Raw genomic sequence first — 17456 nt, forward strand, 5'->3', positions numbered from 1 at the left:
ACAGCAATGCACAGACTAGCAGCCAATCCCACAGAAATTTTTAAATACATTCCAATGCAAGCCCAGCAGAGAAGCTCCTCACAAAGGTGACAGACAGTACCCCTTGCCGACAATTTTAACTGCCAGAATGGCCTCACACGATGCAAACACACACATCATCCTTAGGGAAATGGATTCCTTTTCCTTGTAACAGCTTTGTACCAGGCTGCTCTACTCTCACAAAGCCGCTAAGTGCGTTTTACACCACGCAGGAGAAGCCTGGATGCTTTGGCCATGAAGCAGCCAAGTCCCCCGCCACCTCGGCCCTACTCCAAGCGCTCCCTGCGCCCCCCGCCCCCCGAGGGCCCGGCAGGCCTCAGACCCTCGGCCCGCCCCTGCGGCGAGGCAGGGCCCGCACCTCGCAGAGGAAAGTCTGCCGGCTGCGGCCGCCGCCGGCGCGGATCTCGTAGACCGGCGTCAGCCTCCTCCTCCCGCACCACGCGTACAGATAGTTCTTCACGTCCCCCATGGCTGCGGCCGAGACACCGGCGGGGGTGGCACCGCGGCCCGCCCGCTCCTCCGAGCCCCGGCCTAGCTGCGGGCAGCACCGCCTTCCCACGCCTCACCGCGGCGGCCGCGCATGCGCGGCGACGGCGGCCGCAGCGGGACACAACGGGGCCGGGGCCAGAGGCGGGGGCTGCCCCGGCCCGAAAAGCCCCGTTACCGGTGCCCCGACTCCCAGGGCGGGACCAGCTGGCGATAGCGGCGGCTGTGCTCGTCTTCTTCAGCACAACAGCAAGGCTTCAGCGACAAAAAGCGCCCCGAGAGCTGACAGAGCATAGACTGGGGCAAAGTAGTGGAGGCCTGTTAGGAAAATTCACCCTTTATTTAGTGCCATTTGCCTGTGCCCTGTACTGAAACACCCTGTGAGCCACAATTAGCATGGCAGCGTTAAGATTTATTTTTAAAAGGGCCTAGCAAACAATTCCCGTGTCCTCGGAGGACACGGGGCTCCGCAGGCCCCAGCTGTCCCCGTCCCACCGACGGTGCAGGGAGAACCCCGACACACCCACAGCACCCCGGGCTGATGTCACTCCGGTCCCTTTACTTGACAAAGGATTGCTCTCCTAAATTTCCTACCAATTTAAAAGGAGGGAAAGGAAGCCTTTATTACTGTGTATTTCCAGTTGAGAGGTTATAAAGCGAGAGGACGCTAGTATAACTTTCCATGCTTTTGTGTTACGAGAAGCGAGCCACATGCCTCTCCGCATTTCCCCCCTCTTCCCTCCTTCCAAAATCCTGTGCGACCGCTGTGAGATACAGGCCGAGCAGCAGAGGGCATGAGACCTCACATTTGTCAGCTACACAACTACCAGGCAGGAACAGCACAAACGGGTGGAGAGATTAACTCCAGGGTGCAAAAGAGCACCTTTTGATCCGACAGCAAGTGACTTTCTAAGATGTAAAACAGTATTCTGCACTGCAACAGAGAGGTACAGCTCAACTGTGGCTTTATTCGTGTCATAAGGAAAAAAATATGGAGAAATATCTGCTCATTAGAAAGCCAAAAGCTTTCTATTGCAAAAATTTGGGTTTTTTTTTAAATTTTGCATTAAGTGAAGGTGTACAAAGACAACGAGATCAGACAAGACCAGGACTTTATATGCACAGTCAGTGTCCCAATGATTCTGAGAAACAGCAAGACACAGTCTGAGCAACCAGATGGTGTCATACCAGTGTTTAAAATCACGCTGCAGTGCTGGAGATACCGAGGGAGAAGACAAAACATGATCTAGCTGGAGGAAGGGCAGAGACAGAGCTTCCTTCTTTCTAGACAAAAGGAGTCAGGATCCTTCAACTCCGGAAAACTTGCTTTTTATTTTTTTTATTAAAAGATTCGAGCTAGTCCTGGGATATGCAGAGCTCCAGGGGAGCAGAGTGAAGTTACACAAAAAGGCAGCTACTCGTGTGCCAACAAGGCCAAACCTAACAGGAAGGGGCTTAGGCACACTGCCAATTCCCTGGAAGAAACCGCAGCCCATCACGTGGGGCGTGTGCCACATCACACCGAATCCCAGAAAAGGAGCCTCCGCTCCCAGACCAACACAGAACTGAACATCAGTCACCATCAGGCCACACAATGCTGTCCAGTTTGGCTTTGGCCTTGACAATGAACTCCTCAGAGGCATCAACGAGTGGAAGCCGCGGAGGTCCCATGGGAATGCCAGAAACAAAAGTCATTACAGCTTTGGTTTCTGCAACACCAAAACCTGGGCAGACAAAAGCAAAATCAGGTCATTTACAGATTATTTTGCTTAAAGCAGTCTCTATACAGGTGTCCATAAAAGCAACAGCACAGACTTCCTATGTAATCCAGCATAAATTGGGCTCTAAGCACGTCTCAGAAGTGAGCATAGCATAACTAGGAAGAGGTGATCATACTTGCAGACAGAAAAGATGTTACAGTAAAAATTACACCTATTTATTTATGTATTATACTATTATTATTTCCATCCTAAAGATACCAAGCGGAATATATTCTTAGACACGCACTTTACAAACCAGGTCAGTTTTACAGATAACCAGGGCTGTTTGTGTGTTCCTTTCTCCTTGCCAAAAATGTACTGCCATGCAGCCCTGACAACAGAAAAGATGGTCCAAGTCCTCCACAGGTAAACCAAGCCAAAACAGGGCTACTTCAAACTTACCTTCACTGGTAGGCTGAACTATCCCAGACAATCCGTCATCACAGCAACCAGATCTTTGCATCCTTACAGCTATCCTCCGACACAGCCTACTGAGCACTCACATAAAGTACAGCCCTGGGAGCAGTAACATCCTGCCGACACGTGACAATGACATCGGGTACCAGCTTAAAACACCATGGGAAGCTCCAGGAGGCCTCTCTGTCCATAGCTCAAGTCTCCTCACGTACCTCTGGAAATCCAGTGTTTGCCTCTTTACCTATAAGGCTAAATAATGACTCATTTCCTCTGACTTTTAACCTAAGAAATACAACCAAACACTAAAGCTCAGCTAGATTCATTAGGGCTTACATATGTATAGCAAAAACACAGTGAACAATTCTCTCAATTAAGTGAAAACCATGAAATGTCCGATTCAGTCTCCCTGCACTACTCTGACTTGGTTGGTTTTAATTGCTTTTTATATTAAAACTTGGTTTTGTTTCTGAAAATCATTCCATTTTAAAATGCTTTGGCCTTGTAGAGCCTTGAACAGAGTTACTCTTAAATTACAGCAAGGCAGGAGAGGCAAGTATCAGACCTGTTCTCCTACTGGAGCACAACTATTTCAGAAAAATGACTCTCTAGAAACAAAGCTAGAAATCAGCTTTTGTAAACAACAAAAAAAACCAACCCACAGCAAGAGTCATGGTAAGAAAAGGGGTAAATCACAGAGTCACAGCTTTAAAGCTGTGAGATTTCACAGAAGCAGGAAGGAAGTTAAGAGTGCAATCTGCCAGGGATGCTTGGTCAGCTCCATTTGTTGACCTCCCAGCTGCTACTAACTTGGGAAACAGCAGACGCAACATTTTCTCACTGCAAAATCTTTCAGGAAGGAAGTTCTGAGAGTACACCAACACGAGTTTCTGGAGCATCAAGTCTGCATTTTTAGATATACCAAGGGAAACAGGCAGTGTAGGACTTACCTAGTTTGATGACAAAGTTGAGAAATTCCCCAGTGAGAAACTAGAAAAGACAGACAGTAGTTTATTAAGTCCTTCGAATTTTAAGATGTAAAACATCTAGAGTTATTATGATATTTATATCTTATACAATGGTTGCACAGCTTTGCAAAAAGCCCTTGGCCACCTGGCCAGTTTATGGGAAATACTAACTGAAATCCATTGGAACAGGGGAGGGAGGGATGAATATAAGAAAACCATCATTCCCTCTCAGTCTGTCACTCATGTTCAAGCTGTCCCTCGCTGCAGGCAGTCTGAGAACACTGGTAAGTCTCATATCAGGTTCTAAAGGTTTACAAATCTGAATATCCGCTGCCTAGTGAAGAGATTTCCCAGAGCAGATATCTTTCAGATGTCTTTTAGACTTACATTCTGCAGTCATTTCTATTTTAAAGCAGAAGGAGGATGCCTCAAACGTCTCATAAAAACACTGGGTACAGATTGTATACTGATTGCTCAGAACTTCTCACAAATCTTCAAGCTGCCCAAGACCAAGAAGGGACAAGGCAGAGCTGATTTGGAACGGCTTTCTGCCCTGCATCATGTAAGGTATCCCCAGAATATTCCTAGTCAAGGGGCTTGGCCACTGTGGGCTTGTTCAAGGAAAGAGGCCAGTGGGGACAGTGAAGATACTGTACCTGATACTTCCGTGCTAACGCAAGGTCTGGCTTTGCAAAGGCTTGCAACATCAGATTGGTTTTTCGGCCCAAATAGTTGTATGTACTGCCAAAAAAAACCCAAAAAAATTCCAAAAATAGAATCAGTAAATGCAAAGGGGGACCTTAGGACCACTGAAACAAAAGAAGTAGCCATAGGCTTTTGCTGTTGACGTTATAAGAATGCCATTATTATGATAGAGATTCATGCAATCTATGTGCAGTTTATACTGTCAAGCACCTGAAGGATGCCAAGCCCTACGGAACAGTTTAGAGAGCAGATTTCTCTTCCCAGTTCTTTCCAAATGGAACTGCTTTTCAAAATTAAAAATACAAAGAAACAATTAGGCAATACAGAAAGTCAATCACTTGATTTTCCAGTTGCTTGTTCATTTAATGCATCATCTCTCAAGAACATAGATATCACACAGTAATTCATCTAGGCAGCCTGGTATGAGGGGCAGAAGACAAATCAGAAATTAAACTCAGCAGAGCCTTTTTCCTCACAGACTTCTCAAGCAAACTAACGGAAACGATTTTAACCTCTTTGAGTTTTCATTCCTTACACATATAACAAGATAAAAGCGATTCCCTACTTCAAAAAGTTGCCACGAGGGCAAAGAAATATGTTGAAATCTTTGGGTTAGCTTACAGACTGCAGCAATAATCAACCAAATGAACATAATCTGAGATCCCAGGTTATACACTAGCACTGGAGCTAGCTTGTCTGTCTGCTTGCTACTGTACAGTCTTACCCTGCAAAATCCTCCACCGCTGTGACAGAAGACAGTCAGAGAAATACTGTGTAGATAGTGGCACATAAAACAATAAGGTGTGTGTGTTGAGGGGAAGGAGTCCAAGCCATACTGACCTTCCAACTGCTCCGTCTGCCCCTATTGCCAGTGCACTCAACAGTTGCTAGTTTGGGGTGGAGGGAGACAAAAAAACATTTTTACTTCATGTAAAAAAAATATTTTTTTTTTTTTAAAGAGTAGTGGGAGGGAGCAGCAAAACTACCTGGCACTAAATGTCCAGGGTTACCTTCTTCCCCAAGACTGAAGCAAGAGAATGCCATAGAAGAAATAATTTTAAAGAGGAGTCTCTTACCTCATCCACCCCATAAAGAAATGCAAGCTGTTCTCTCTCATTCTTGTTTATACACTGCGCAAGGTCCAAGAGGTCTGTATCACTGAACTTCACACCCTGGAAGGTGGGGATCTGCTCTTTTATTCCATCCAGCAACTCTTCAACACGAACTGTGCAGAACAGCGATTTCATATGAATAAACACATCCCCAGTCTGGGATATTTCCCTGTCTCCTCCCCAAGAGGGAGACTTACTGTTTTACAAGTTGTGCACTTTTGGCCTAAGCCTAGTAAACTACATAGCTCTAAAACAACCAGTAAGACAACTTCAGTGTGTTTATTTCCCAGACTTACACAAAAGGCATCTTTCTGCCCTCTTTGAAGCATTCCTTTTACCAGACCAGAAGGAAAAAACTCTGGATAAGTGAAAGTTTAGGAATAAACTGGCAACAGCATATTTAAGAATAAATATAAATTCATACATCCAGAAACACCACATAACCTTCCTCGAGCAAATAACCAAAGATTTATACGCTACTCCTCATTCTTCTTCTATATAATACGACTTGAGAAGCACTGTGGTTTCACATGTAATTTACTAGCAAACATGACTATGCAGTCAGCCTACACTAAGAGAGATGGTGATAAGTACCTTGCCAAAAATTGGGATTCACTATGGTTATCCAAGGCAATTACCTCTCCTGATCCACACTAATTGCAAAGCCATGGTCAGCATCACTTCCTCCATCCCAGTTGTTCAGTACTTACAAGCCATGACATTTTTCCAATGAAGAGGGATTTAATTTATTTTCCAGTCTTGGATTCACCTCCCATTTTCCAAAAGGATCCTTTCCACTACAGCTTGCATGTGACAGGAGCAGAGGCCACACACCTGGTTCAGGCTGGCAGACTAATCACACCAGCCACTGGATTACTCAGGTTGCTATGAGCCTATGGAAGAGCTGACTGAGCAGTACTTACTCTTCACACCCGTCAGAGGAGGAATGTGATAGTAATAAAAAGGAACCGCAGCGGCTTCAGACGCAATCTTCTGTAAGAAAGCAATCAGCTCGCCTGGAAGAGAACAAGCAAGTACCCCTATAAAAGAAGGAAACTATCTGTACTGAAAGACAGTTCAGATTCACAGCAGGCAGGGTATGCGGAGAAGCAATCTACAGCATGTGTACCACATGCAGTGAGTCATATAAAAACCTTATATCTAACAAAACTCAGTGGAAGACCATAGGGAAGGCAAAGGTAGTATTTATTTTAAACCAAGCCGATTTCAGTAACTCACACTCATTCTCTTACAGATGAAACTCACGTACGCTCTCATATGCAAACTGCAAGACCTATGTGCCAACGTGGTCTCACCGAGATCACTTGTGCCACACAGAGGACAAGGGACTAAGTTTATGTTCACCTCCCTGAGGTACTGCTTGACGGTGATGATGAACAGGTTTTTGGGTAACTTTTATTTGGTACTATTTCAGGAAACAAAAAGGTTGACATTCTTCCTGAGAATCTTGTTCACTGCACCCTTCATAGATCTTAGACAATCTTCCCATTGGCATAGCAGGAAGAGCAGTGGGCTGAAACCTTGCTGCCATCCTGCTGCTACAAGTGAAGGTTTTTGTGCTGATCTTTGTGCTGTTCCTCGGGGCTTACCAGTTTGATTGCCACTGATTGTATCCTTTGCTGTCAATACTAGCCATTCTGGCAATCAACTCCAGTTTCTTCTGGTGCTTTCATGTGAACGTTTCCATTCATAATTCATTCAAATTTTACTATTTCTGTTAGGAAACCTCCACTTCATGTGGTTCTTTTATGTTATGTTCATGATATTAAAATCAAAACACTCAATTTGTAAGTTCTCAGGTAATCTTAGCTGCACAGAACCAAACCTGATCAGCTCAGTCACAAGAGGCACGCCTGTGTATCAGCAGTTTATCAGCTTGGTTCAGTGTTCAGCAAGGGTCAGCATGGAACCAACTGCTTCCTAGTGTGACCCAGATCAAGCATGAACTCCATACTATCTATGCAGAAGACAGACTAGTTAACTACTCTTTCCATAAGCAACTCTTCTTTTTACAAGAGGCTAACAAAATACATCCCAAAAGACATCCTTCGCACTTTTTACTGCGAGACTTCTGGTATCTCCCATTTAAAAAAAATGCTTCTTCTAGGTTTTGCTTTCACATGACACCAGGCGTGACAGGCGTGCAAATATGATCACCAGAATACTTTTTGAAGAAAGAAGATGGCACTAATCCTTTATCCATGATAAGGTCTGGAAGGCAATACCAAAGGGCCTCAGCAGGTCTGGCAATCGCATCTACTCACCTTTATTTGTGGGTTTGAAGAAGAAGGGGGCTATTACAGCAATACCACTAGCACCTATGGCTGCTGCGTGTCTTGCCTATAAAGGAAAGAATGGAAAGTATCGGAAGGTACATCTGCTTTATATGTATTACACACCAAGTGAAAAGGAAACCTATCATATACGTACCAGCTCTTGGGACTCTGGCAGACTTAGTGCTCCCACATGAATGATCACGTGATCCAATCTGCACAAGAACAAATTCAGAAGGTTTGGGGAGGTTTCAGAAATAGTGAAAAATATCAGTCTGCCAAAATGAATCACTTCAGATCAGGGAGCCACAGCACAAGACCTTCGCTGGGCTAGGTTAGACCTAAAAGGGATTTCAACTTGCGTTGACCTGATGAGCAGACACAGAGGTAAAGCAGCCGGTGGTGGAAAAAAGAAAAAACGTACTTGCAAATATGAATCACACGTGACTCCGTGCTGTTGTATCTGTGAGGCTGTCAGGAGGGACAAATTTTCATCTTTTATTAGGAATTTAAAATTAAGACATTAAGGATTTAAGGGGAAGCTGGGAAAAGGAAAGGATATCAAAGCACATCTTCACTTTCTAAACCTACTTCTCTGCAGAACTACCAAAAGAATTCAACCTCACAGCAGCACCTTTGACTGCTTGTCTGCTCCTGCCAAGGGAATCTCCCAGGTTCCAGTCCATCAGTCCCATTTCTGTGTTTCTCCTTTATATACACACAGACTGTGTGCTTTCACGCCAGTTTATTTCTGCTCACTATCCTCACCCAAAACACTTCCTCCTCTCCACATCCTCTGACATAGCAACTAAGAAGGCAGCAGTAATGAGTGATACAAGACTATGACAGGTACAAGAGATGAAGAATGGAGCTGCAATTGGATATACAGCTGCAGATCCAGGTTGAATTCCTCCTTCTGCCTCTCACTTTGCACCTTTAGGGAAGCACCAAAACACTGTACACCCCAGCTTCCCCCATACCAAATCACTTAATATATTAAAAGGTTCAGAAATGCTCACAGGGCACAAATAGGCAGACTGTTCTTTTCTTTCACCTCTTCTCAAGAATAAGCAAAGGGCACAGTCCTTTTTTTCCCCCTCAGCCCCTTTCTGTCCCCCTACCCCTCAGTGTACCACAGAGAAAGACTGTTACAAGCTCTCTAAGCAGCAGGAATGGACACCAGCTAACTGGCAGTGACAAAAATGCAGACTTCTGTGATAAAGGAGCTGGGGAACAAAGATCAACAACAAAATACTGCAAAAATAAAGCCATCAGCAGACGTGGCTTTGCAGTCAGTCAGGCAAGCCTATATCCTAACACAAGATCTGGAATCCCCTGTTCCTTCTCAGCTACTCACTTGTCTTTTCCTTGGCACATCCATTCTTCTGCCAACTGCTTCCTCTCCTGGATGTTAAGGGACAGTCCTTCTCCTGTTGTGCCATTCACTGTTTCAATACAACACAACACAACTGCTGAGGCCTGGCCTGAGAACTGACACTTTTGGTGAGATTAAACAGAAATATTTTTACCCCAAATCATTTTAAGATAGCCATGGTCCACACCAGCACCTGCATGGGGATTACAGTGTTATCATCATTAAATGCTTGTGTCGGAAACATAGGTGTTTCAGGATCAGCAGCAGTGGGAGGGGGGAGACAGAATCAGCTGCTGAAACTGGGAAAATGCCCTCCAGCACCTCCTCCCCAACAGGCACTACCTCCTTCCCCCAGCACTGTGAGACAGGCTATGCCAGGAGCACAAAGGAACAGCCCACTAGCCAGGTACAGTGATTGCCTATCCTCCATCAAGGAAACAGCCTGACCTGAAATTTGGTGTCTCTGTTGTGAGTGGAACCATGTGTCCTACCTAGGCTAAAGCACCCCTGGAAAATGAGATGTCAGTACATTCAGTTACAAACGACATATTAAACTGGGATAGGCTGAAGTCACTGCTATGCTCTGCTTGTCATCTTGACACCTCTTCCATGTAAGTTTTGAACCAAAATCTTATCACTTACTTCAGCTTGCTTAACTAAGCCAGGCTGTTAAGTGGTTTGGCAGATGCTGTATTCTCTGCCCAGCCATCCACAGCAGTCCCCGAGATGGAGGTAGAACAGAGATGGGAGCAGTGACCACCTCAGTATCACCCAGTGCACCACAGGTCTCCTAAAGAAGTCCATTTGGCTTTGATGAGCCCATTGAATTCCCTGGACTCCTGATATGGTATGTTTTAATCAGATGATTGTGTCTTGCCCAAGCAAAGGCGAGAATCACTCAGTTGAGTCTTCTCTGCCAAGACAGCATCATCCATTCGTTTCTGGAAACGTCACTGTATGAAGGCAATGCTTATCTAATCCCCCACAAAAATGGGGTGTAGGCAAAAGCAGATGCCCTAAGTATCACTTACACTCTCTCCACTGGTGTATATAATTATCTAGGATGATCGCACATCCACAGTCCCTCCCACTACTGCTCTTATCAGGTAAGATATCATAGGGTTGCCATTCAGGCAAAGGGGTGTAACACAGTTTCTGTAAAAAAAAAACACTTACCAAAAACATTCTTCACATTCTGCTTGTTTATCAGATAATCCACATATTGACGAATCACTGAAAGGTTAATTTGTCTGAAATGAAAGGAACCACAGCAACCTTAGGAGCCTCAGAAACCATAAGTCTCCATCCACAGACATCTTAAACTTAGAGATTATGAAAACAAAGGCATGTATTTCTGAAGCCTTGCATTTGTAGGCATACAAATTACCCCAAGGTACGATATCCTCAGTATGTGTTTAACATTTCAGATAGCAGTTCTGTTCTGAATTCTTTCTTCCAGTTTCTCTTCCTCCTAAGAGGTAGTTCACTGTTCCAACCTTTTCTCTCAATTGGTAATTACTGCAGGCTCATCAGAGCAAAGGACTTTTTTTGGGGAGATACGAGAGAACAAGAGGCACTCAAATGGTTTTGGCTGTTGAGAGAACCAGGAGTCCTCTTGAGAGCACAAAGCTGGCAAATAGTTAAACTATACTTGTAAATGCTGGACATAGACCATGAAATGGCTTCTGCTGGATGTGACTTTGACCTCTCTCTCTCTCTCATTAAAGGATGAGGAAAGCAACAGACTTCCCTGACAAACAGGGGAAATTGAATTCTAGGTTTATATTCTCTGCAGGACAAACTAATTTTGTTTATCAGTGTATAATATTACACTGTTGTTTTTGTTTGTCAAACATACAGATCAACCCTACAGTCTGGAAGTCAGCTCTGGGACCTTGACTGGGTTCACACATCACCCAAAATTTCACAGCTGCTTTCCCAGAACACATCTTAGAAGGGCCAGGCATTCCAAGCAGCAGACCTGGATCATTCTTCTAATACCATGTTGCAATCAATTTGAGTAGTAATAAAAAATGAAATCAGAAATAAGTTTCCTTTAAAGCAAGAAATGAGGCAGTGACTGCAATGCAAATGAGTCCCTTGACTGAGACAGCACCGTGCTTTACAGTACTTTTCAAAAGTAAAGGCTCACTTCCAGAGGACTGTGCTAGCAAATCTCCACCATCTCCTTCAGAAACACATACAGATCTTGACACAATTCCCATCAGAGAAGCTCAGGGTCTTTTGCTGACTCCAAACAACTCTGTCTTACAACATCAGGATGCAGTAGGCAGGACATCTGTTTACCATCACTGCTATGAGGAAGGCCAAATTTCAACTTTTGATTTGATGTTATTTTCAGAACTGTGCAGTCCTTGCAATATTTCCTTCTGGTTTAGACTAATTCCATGCACACATACATACACGTGAATGCATGCATGAGTTAGCTAGGGTAAAGGAAAGTCTGAAAGGACATCAAATTTTGACAATTATTTTTTAGCTCTTAAGAGCTCTTTCTAACTAGGACTGTGATTTGCCTTAACAAATAGGAAAATACTGCAATACTCTATGTACATAACCTTACTATGATTTAATCTGCACCTACAAAACCAATAGAAAAAGAGATGGGAGACTGATCCAAACTCTCCAAACCCAGACCTACAGCACTTGCTGGGCAACAGGAGGATGCAGAGGTGAAGGGAACCTACTTTAGTGCTAGCGGGGTCAACCTAGTAGTTTCCCCATCCTATCAGAGAGCTGATTTAAAAACAAAACAAAACAAAATAGATCAGTTCCAAATAAAAAAGAAGGGAGACAGGGTTTTAAGGTAACAGTAAGCAGTGCAGCTCTGACAACTGGCCATGTTGTGATACAGGGACATACTCACCCATCAGGAGTCATTGGAGTGATTGTAGCAGCTACAAGACCCTGCAACTTCTTTCCGGGTGTCATTGAACTGTTGGAAAAGAAAGAGATAAATATGATTCCCATCTTTATTTAAGCAGAGTTTCAACTGACTTCTGTTAACAGCAACACTGGACAGGCAAAGTTCAGAAGAAGTGGACTTTGCAAGGGTGTTATTTTTGGTTAGAGAGAATTACTTGCCTTTTTGTTGCAGTTGAAGGAGCATCTTTTTGCAGCCAGCACATCCCAGGATAGCGCTGCGAGCACCAGCTGCAGTTATGTTTCAGAGACATCTTCTGTTTTACCTTCCCTTTCCTACGTGTAGGTTGTGGTCTAGCACATACCCGGTAACGCCTGGCAGGGAGACCAGTTTTTCAGCGAACCGGGCTCAAACCCCTTCCCCCGAGCACGGCAGCCCCGCGCTGACCCCCCCAGCAGCCCACAGCCACCCGCCAGCCCTGCAAGGCACTCCCCAGCCCTCCCCTCACCTCCCCTGCGGCCGGACCCGGCTCCGCAGCACCTCGGGCCTGGCCCCGCCGCCCGCCTCGCCCCGCCGCCCGCCTCGCTCCGCCCCCGGCCCGGCCCGGCCCGGCCCTGCCCTGCCCTGCCCTACCCGGCGGGAGGGGGCTCGGCCCGGGGCGGCTGCTGTGAGCTGAGCGGGCCGCCCCGGTTCTGTTCCAGCGGGCTTCGAGCACCGCCGAGCAGGCAGCAGGGGATTCCCGCCGGCCCGAAGGGCGGCAGGCAGCCGCCATCACCCGTGGGCTCTCCACGGACAGCAGCTCTCCATCGCCCCCCCCCGCTTCCTCCCCGCCCTCCCTCCGTGTCCCACCGAAACAGCCGCCGTCCCCGCAGCCTCCCATCGGCCGCGCTGTACAAGTCATGTTTAAAAGCCAAGGCTTGTTTGGATTATTAATCACCGTCTGCAAGCTTTAACAAATAAATAACGAAAACAGAGGGTGGGCTGGCTGCACGTCTGGGGAGACGTGAAGGACTCGGACAAGATCAGCTCCCCTTCGGTTGCCTACCCATCCGGAGCCGCACAGAGACAGAAATTCATCCTGCTGTGCTTAGCGGCGTCCAAAACGCCGCCCTGGAGCTGTCTGCTAGAGAGACACATCCACTGCACGGCGCAACAGGAAGAAAAATGGATTTTCTGCAGTTCAGGGCCGCTGAACGGGAAGGGAGGCTCATCGTGTAAGTGAGAAAGCAAACCCCCGGCCCCTTGTCGTACAGCATCAGAGGGCATGTCAGCAGCTGGAGAAGGCCTACACCCCCAAAGCCAGGACTGTTCCAACTCATCTTACATCTCTGCATTTCTTTGAAGGGACAGATGCGCACATTTCATCCTCAGGGTCTCAAATCTGTACTGAGCATCAAATTAAAAAGTTCTGGCACTGAAGAAATGAGCCAGCCATTGATCTCTGTGCCTCAGCCCCGCTTTGTAAAGTAGAGATCATATTTAGCTCTTCTGTTCCTGGCCACGGGTATCTAGCTGCAAGCTCTGCAGATAACAACTGTTTCTGATGGATGCCTGCTGGGGTGGGGGTGTGCCTCTAATTTGCAGTTATTTTACAAATCATCACTATTTGAATAAGAGAAAACCACACCAATAACATTTAAACTTATAATGTATGAATGGAAAAACCATGCCATAAACCAAAAACCACACCATAAACCAAAAGCCACACCATAAACCAGAAGCCACAAGATACATAGAAATGAGAAGGGGAAGACCTGCTTCATTTTGGCCCCGCTATGGACACCACTACGGCCCAGGTGCAGCTCACATCGTGAGCTTCATGAGGACTTCAAGCAGGAAAGGTTTCAGCTCCACGTTTCCTCATCTCCTGCCCATTTCTTGTTTCAGTGTGTGCTGGAAGCACTCTCAACAGCAGGGCAGTGCCCTGGCTCTGGGACACGCGGCATGGGGAGCTGGGAAGATCCATGCTGCTGTGTGAGAAAGGCAAATGGGGGTCAGGCTATGACAAGAGAGCAGAAAACAATGGCTCATGGGGAGCTAAAACCGCTCCCCACGTGCAGTCCACGTGGCTCTTGTTTTCTTCCCCAACATGTGGTTCTACCAGATGTGTACCACATGCAGTGCAGAGTCTGGGCCCCACGGCCGAAATGCAGCTGTGCACAGCACAGTCCTCCTCCATCTCACCAGAACCACAGCTGGTCCAGAATTCACATCTTCTCCCAGCACATCTGGCCGCTAGACCACCAGCACCTCTTAAGACAAGGTAGTGCCGTGCACAAATTTGTGGCTGCCATTTAACAGATTCAGAAGAAAAGAGGCTATGAAAGGCCATATAGAGTGCACCTGGACTGACTACCAAAAAGTTAGCAATCGGTCTTTCTTGAATACACCCCAATGCCTGCAGCTTGCAGCTCTCCTACGGGTTTAGTTTGCTTCCTGGGGAAAATCATTTGGGTTTTCTACACCCATCCATAAAACAGGTGCAAAAAAATCATTCTGTCTTCAGTGTGTACTTTCAGATCTTCTATTAGAGCGTGTTTTGAGAGCATTCAGTGCCTGCAATAGAGAACAATCCCTCGTTGTTATGTGCTCTGGGAGCACATTTTTCATGTAGTCACATAATAATCTCAGGAGTTGGGGTTTGTGGTATTCATCCTCCACTCCAAAATATGCTCACTGTGGGCTGTTCACATGCAGAGATTGCTTTCTCTGGGGTTTGGCTTTATTAACAGGTTCTCACAAAGCACATTTATTTTTATTTTCTTTGAGGCTCATCTCGTTCTTCCAGAAATCCCATCTTCTCTATGCTCTTCCACCCCTATGGGTAACTTCTCTTTTTTTCCAGGCTGGAGTACCAGCTCTCTCAGCCTCTCCTTGTAATACAGATTCTCCAATCCCATGATCATCTTCAAGGCCCTTCACTGCACTCACTCTAAGAAGTCCGTGTCTTCCCTTTACTGGGGAGCCCAATGCTCCAGATGCATCTCACTAGTGCTGAGAAGATGGGAATTACGACCACCCTTGACCTGCTGGCAACTCGTTTTCTAAAGCAGGCTACCACAGAGTCACACTGCTTGTCCACCAGGACCCGCAGGTCCTCTTCAGCCACGCTGCTATCCATCTGAGTGGCCCCCAGTCTGTGCTGGTGCATAAGTTCATTCCTCCCCTGCTGCAGGACATTGCACTTCCCTTTGTTGAAGTTCATGAGGCTCCTGTCAGTCCATTTCTCCAGCCTGTCAAGGCCCCTCTGCAAACTTGCTGAAGGTGCTCTGTGCTCTGTCATTAATGAAGAGGTTAAGCAGTACTGGCCCTAGAAGAACAGTGTATTTGGGGAGGTTCAGAGACAATTCAGTGCTCTGTAGAGCCACTTAGAGACAATTCAGAAGACCTTCTGAGTGTTTTAAGAGAGTTTTAGAGCTACTTCGTGCTGTTGACAGCATCTAAGAGAAGTTTTACAGTAGCTTGAAGTGGTTTAGAGCTGCTTAGTGCAGTTTGTGGGAGTTACAGATTGGTCTAGAAAGGTTTTAGAGCTGCTTAGAGCTCTGTGGAGGAATTTTAGAGCTGTGTAGAGGAGTTTAGAGTCATATAGTAGAGATTTAGAGGCATTTTAGATGTATTTAGAGAAACATTAGTGCTGCCTCTAGCAACTGCAGAGGAGCTCTGAGGTTTTTATGAGAGGTTTAGAAGAGGTAAAGGAGTTTACAGTTGTTTAGAATGCTTTACAGGAGTTTTGCCACACTTTACAGGACTTTAGAGCTGCTTAGAGCTGTTGATAGGGGCTTTAGAGGAGTTAGGTCAATTTAGAGTGATGTGGAGCTGCTTAGGGTTGTTCGGAGCGGTTTTAGAGGACTTCAGAGAAGTTTTAGCGCTGCTTCTTTAAAGAGGAGTTTCAGAACTGCAGAAAGGAGTTCTAAACAAGGAGACTGTGAGGGGTCAGATCTATTTTGAAACATTTTACTGCTGCTTAAAGCGGTGTGGAGGAATTTCAGGTATTAATGCTTTGTAGAGGATTTTCAGAGAGGTAGAGTGGAGGTTTTAGAGGAATTTATAGCTTCTCACCATTGTTTATAGCTGATCAGAAGAGTTGTAGAGCTGTTTAGATGTGTTGTAGAGCAGTGTAGTGCCTTTTAGAGGTATTCTGGAGCTGTTTAAAGAAGTCCAGGCTGGTTTAGTGGCATCCTAGAGTGTTTTAGAATCAGTTACACGATTTTAAAAGGTGTAATTTAGGGGGTGTCATAATAGCTCTTTAAGAGCTCATCAGAAGTGTTTTGTAGCTGTCAGGTGGCATTCTACCAGGTTTAGAGCACCTCAGAGCATCTTCAAGGAGTTTTAGAGGTCCTTAGAGGCGTTTAAGAGACCCAAAGGAAATTCAGGGATCTTCAGATCAATATAAGGAGTTCTAGATAAGATCAGATGAATCTGAAAGCTGCTAAGAGAAGGTTTAGAAAGATGTTAGTGTAGTTTAGAGGACCCTAGCACTCTTTAAAGGGATATTACAGCTCCTCAGAACTGCTTAGTGTGCTTTTGAGGAGTTTTGGAGGAATTTGGAGTTAATTTCAGATCTTTAGAGCTGTTTACAGGAAGTTTAAAGGCACTTTAAAGGTTGTAATAAATCGTTAGAGATGTTTAGAGCCATTTAGTGTCAGTTTAGAGCTGATTAGAAGAGTTTTACAGTGCTTTAGAGACCACTTAGAGTTGTGTAAATTACATCTGGTTTGAGGCAATTGCCTCATTGCAGCAATGCAGAGGTCCTTACAGCTCTTCAGAGCTGATTACAGGACTTTTGCAGCAATTTAGAAGAGGTGTACAGTGCTTTAGAGCTGCCTAGAGGGGGTTAAAATCTTACAGTACTTTACAGACATTTTGAGAAATTTTAGAGTTGCCCCAGCCCATCACCTCCCTAGTTCAGTGCTGGTTCAGAGTTGGAACTATATTCCCACATCCTTTAAAGCCATGATCACTGTTCCTGGCTCCCCTCACTGCCTCTGTACCTCGCCCCTAGTCCTTGGGTGAGGGTTTTGTGCTTCAGGACAGTCTTTCCTTACTTTTGGAAGGAATGCCATTAAGAAAATTATAGTAAAGATTCTGAGACTCTCTGATATTTACACTGATAAGTCCCTATGTAATTACCAGAAGCGTGCTTTAGCCAAAACCAATACACAAGTTATCCCAGAGGTTTGAAGGACAGCACAGGTCAAGTTCAGCAGCACTACATAATGCAGTGGATAATTACTAACTCTCTTCATTCCTCCTACAGTCACCAGCAAATGAATACCTGCACACTCATCTCCCGAGTGCCAGCTTACCACATGCAATCAGCAGTGCCAATAATGTGTATGTGAGTTCAGAATCTTAAGGATGAGAGAAAGAAGAAATGAGTTTACTGTCGCCATTTAAAATAATTCCTCTCCTTTGTACT

At 45.5% G+C, this 17456-nt stretch overlaps 2 protein-coding genes across 18 annotated transcripts in view; both read right to left on the reverse strand.

The window, feature by feature from the left end:
* DHX9 (DExH-box helicase 9) overlaps nucleotides 1–573 on the reverse strand; it is a 36463-nt gene extending 35890 nt beyond the window's left edge. For all 5 annotated transcript variants that reach the window (XR_015259254.1, XR_015259253.1, XM_086753888.1 and 2 more), the window contains exon 1: nucleotides 398–573. Coding sequence is in view for 3 of the 5 variants with exons in the window: in XM_086753888.1 (XP_086610014.1) it covers nucleotides 398–508 (111 nt within the window). In the remaining 2 variants the exon portion in view is untranslated. The remainder of the gene's footprint in view (nucleotides 1–397) is intronic.
* Nucleotides 574–1838: 1265 nt separating this feature from the next.
* The window catches only part of NPL (N-acetylneuraminate pyruvate lyase), a 34073-nt gene continuing 18455 nt past the window's right edge, over nucleotides 1839–17456 (reverse strand). For 5 of the 13 annotated variants that reach the window (XM_086753891.1, XM_086753892.1, XM_086753894.1 and 2 more), the window contains 11 exons: nucleotides 12041–12109; nucleotides 10330–10403; nucleotides 9136–9223; nucleotides 7936–7993; nucleotides 7770–7845; nucleotides 6408–6500; nucleotides 5449–5597; nucleotides 5213–5259; nucleotides 4324–4408; nucleotides 3650–3689; nucleotides 1839–2249 (listed from right to left, as the gene is read on the reverse strand). In XM_086753891.1, the coding sequence (XP_086610017.1) occupies nucleotides 2098–2249; nucleotides 3650–3689; nucleotides 4324–4408; nucleotides 5213–5259; nucleotides 5449–5597; nucleotides 6408–6500; nucleotides 7770–7845; nucleotides 7936–7993; nucleotides 9136–9223; nucleotides 10330–10403; nucleotides 12041–12109 (931 nt within the window). In that variant the 3' untranslated portion in view covers nucleotides 1839–2097. Of the gene's footprint in view, nucleotides 2250–2687; nucleotides 2985–3649; nucleotides 3690–3722; nucleotides 4221–4323; nucleotides 4409–5212; nucleotides 5260–5448; nucleotides 5598–6407; nucleotides 6501–7769; nucleotides 7846–7935; nucleotides 7994–9135; nucleotides 9224–10329; nucleotides 10404–12040; nucleotides 12110–12545; nucleotides 12607–13791; nucleotides 14008–17456 lie in introns of those variants that run through there. The other 8 variants (XM_086753896.1, XM_086753897.1, XR_015259255.1 and 5 more) reach the window with 8 other exon arrangements.

This window comes from Chlamydotis macqueenii, chromosome 8, assembly GCF_036417535.1.
Source record: "Chlamydotis macqueenii isolate bChlMac1 chromosome 8, bChlMac1.mat, whole genome shotgun sequence".
Classification (NCBI taxonomy): Eukaryota; Metazoa; Chordata; class Aves; order Otidiformes; family Otididae; genus Chlamydotis; species Chlamydotis macqueenii.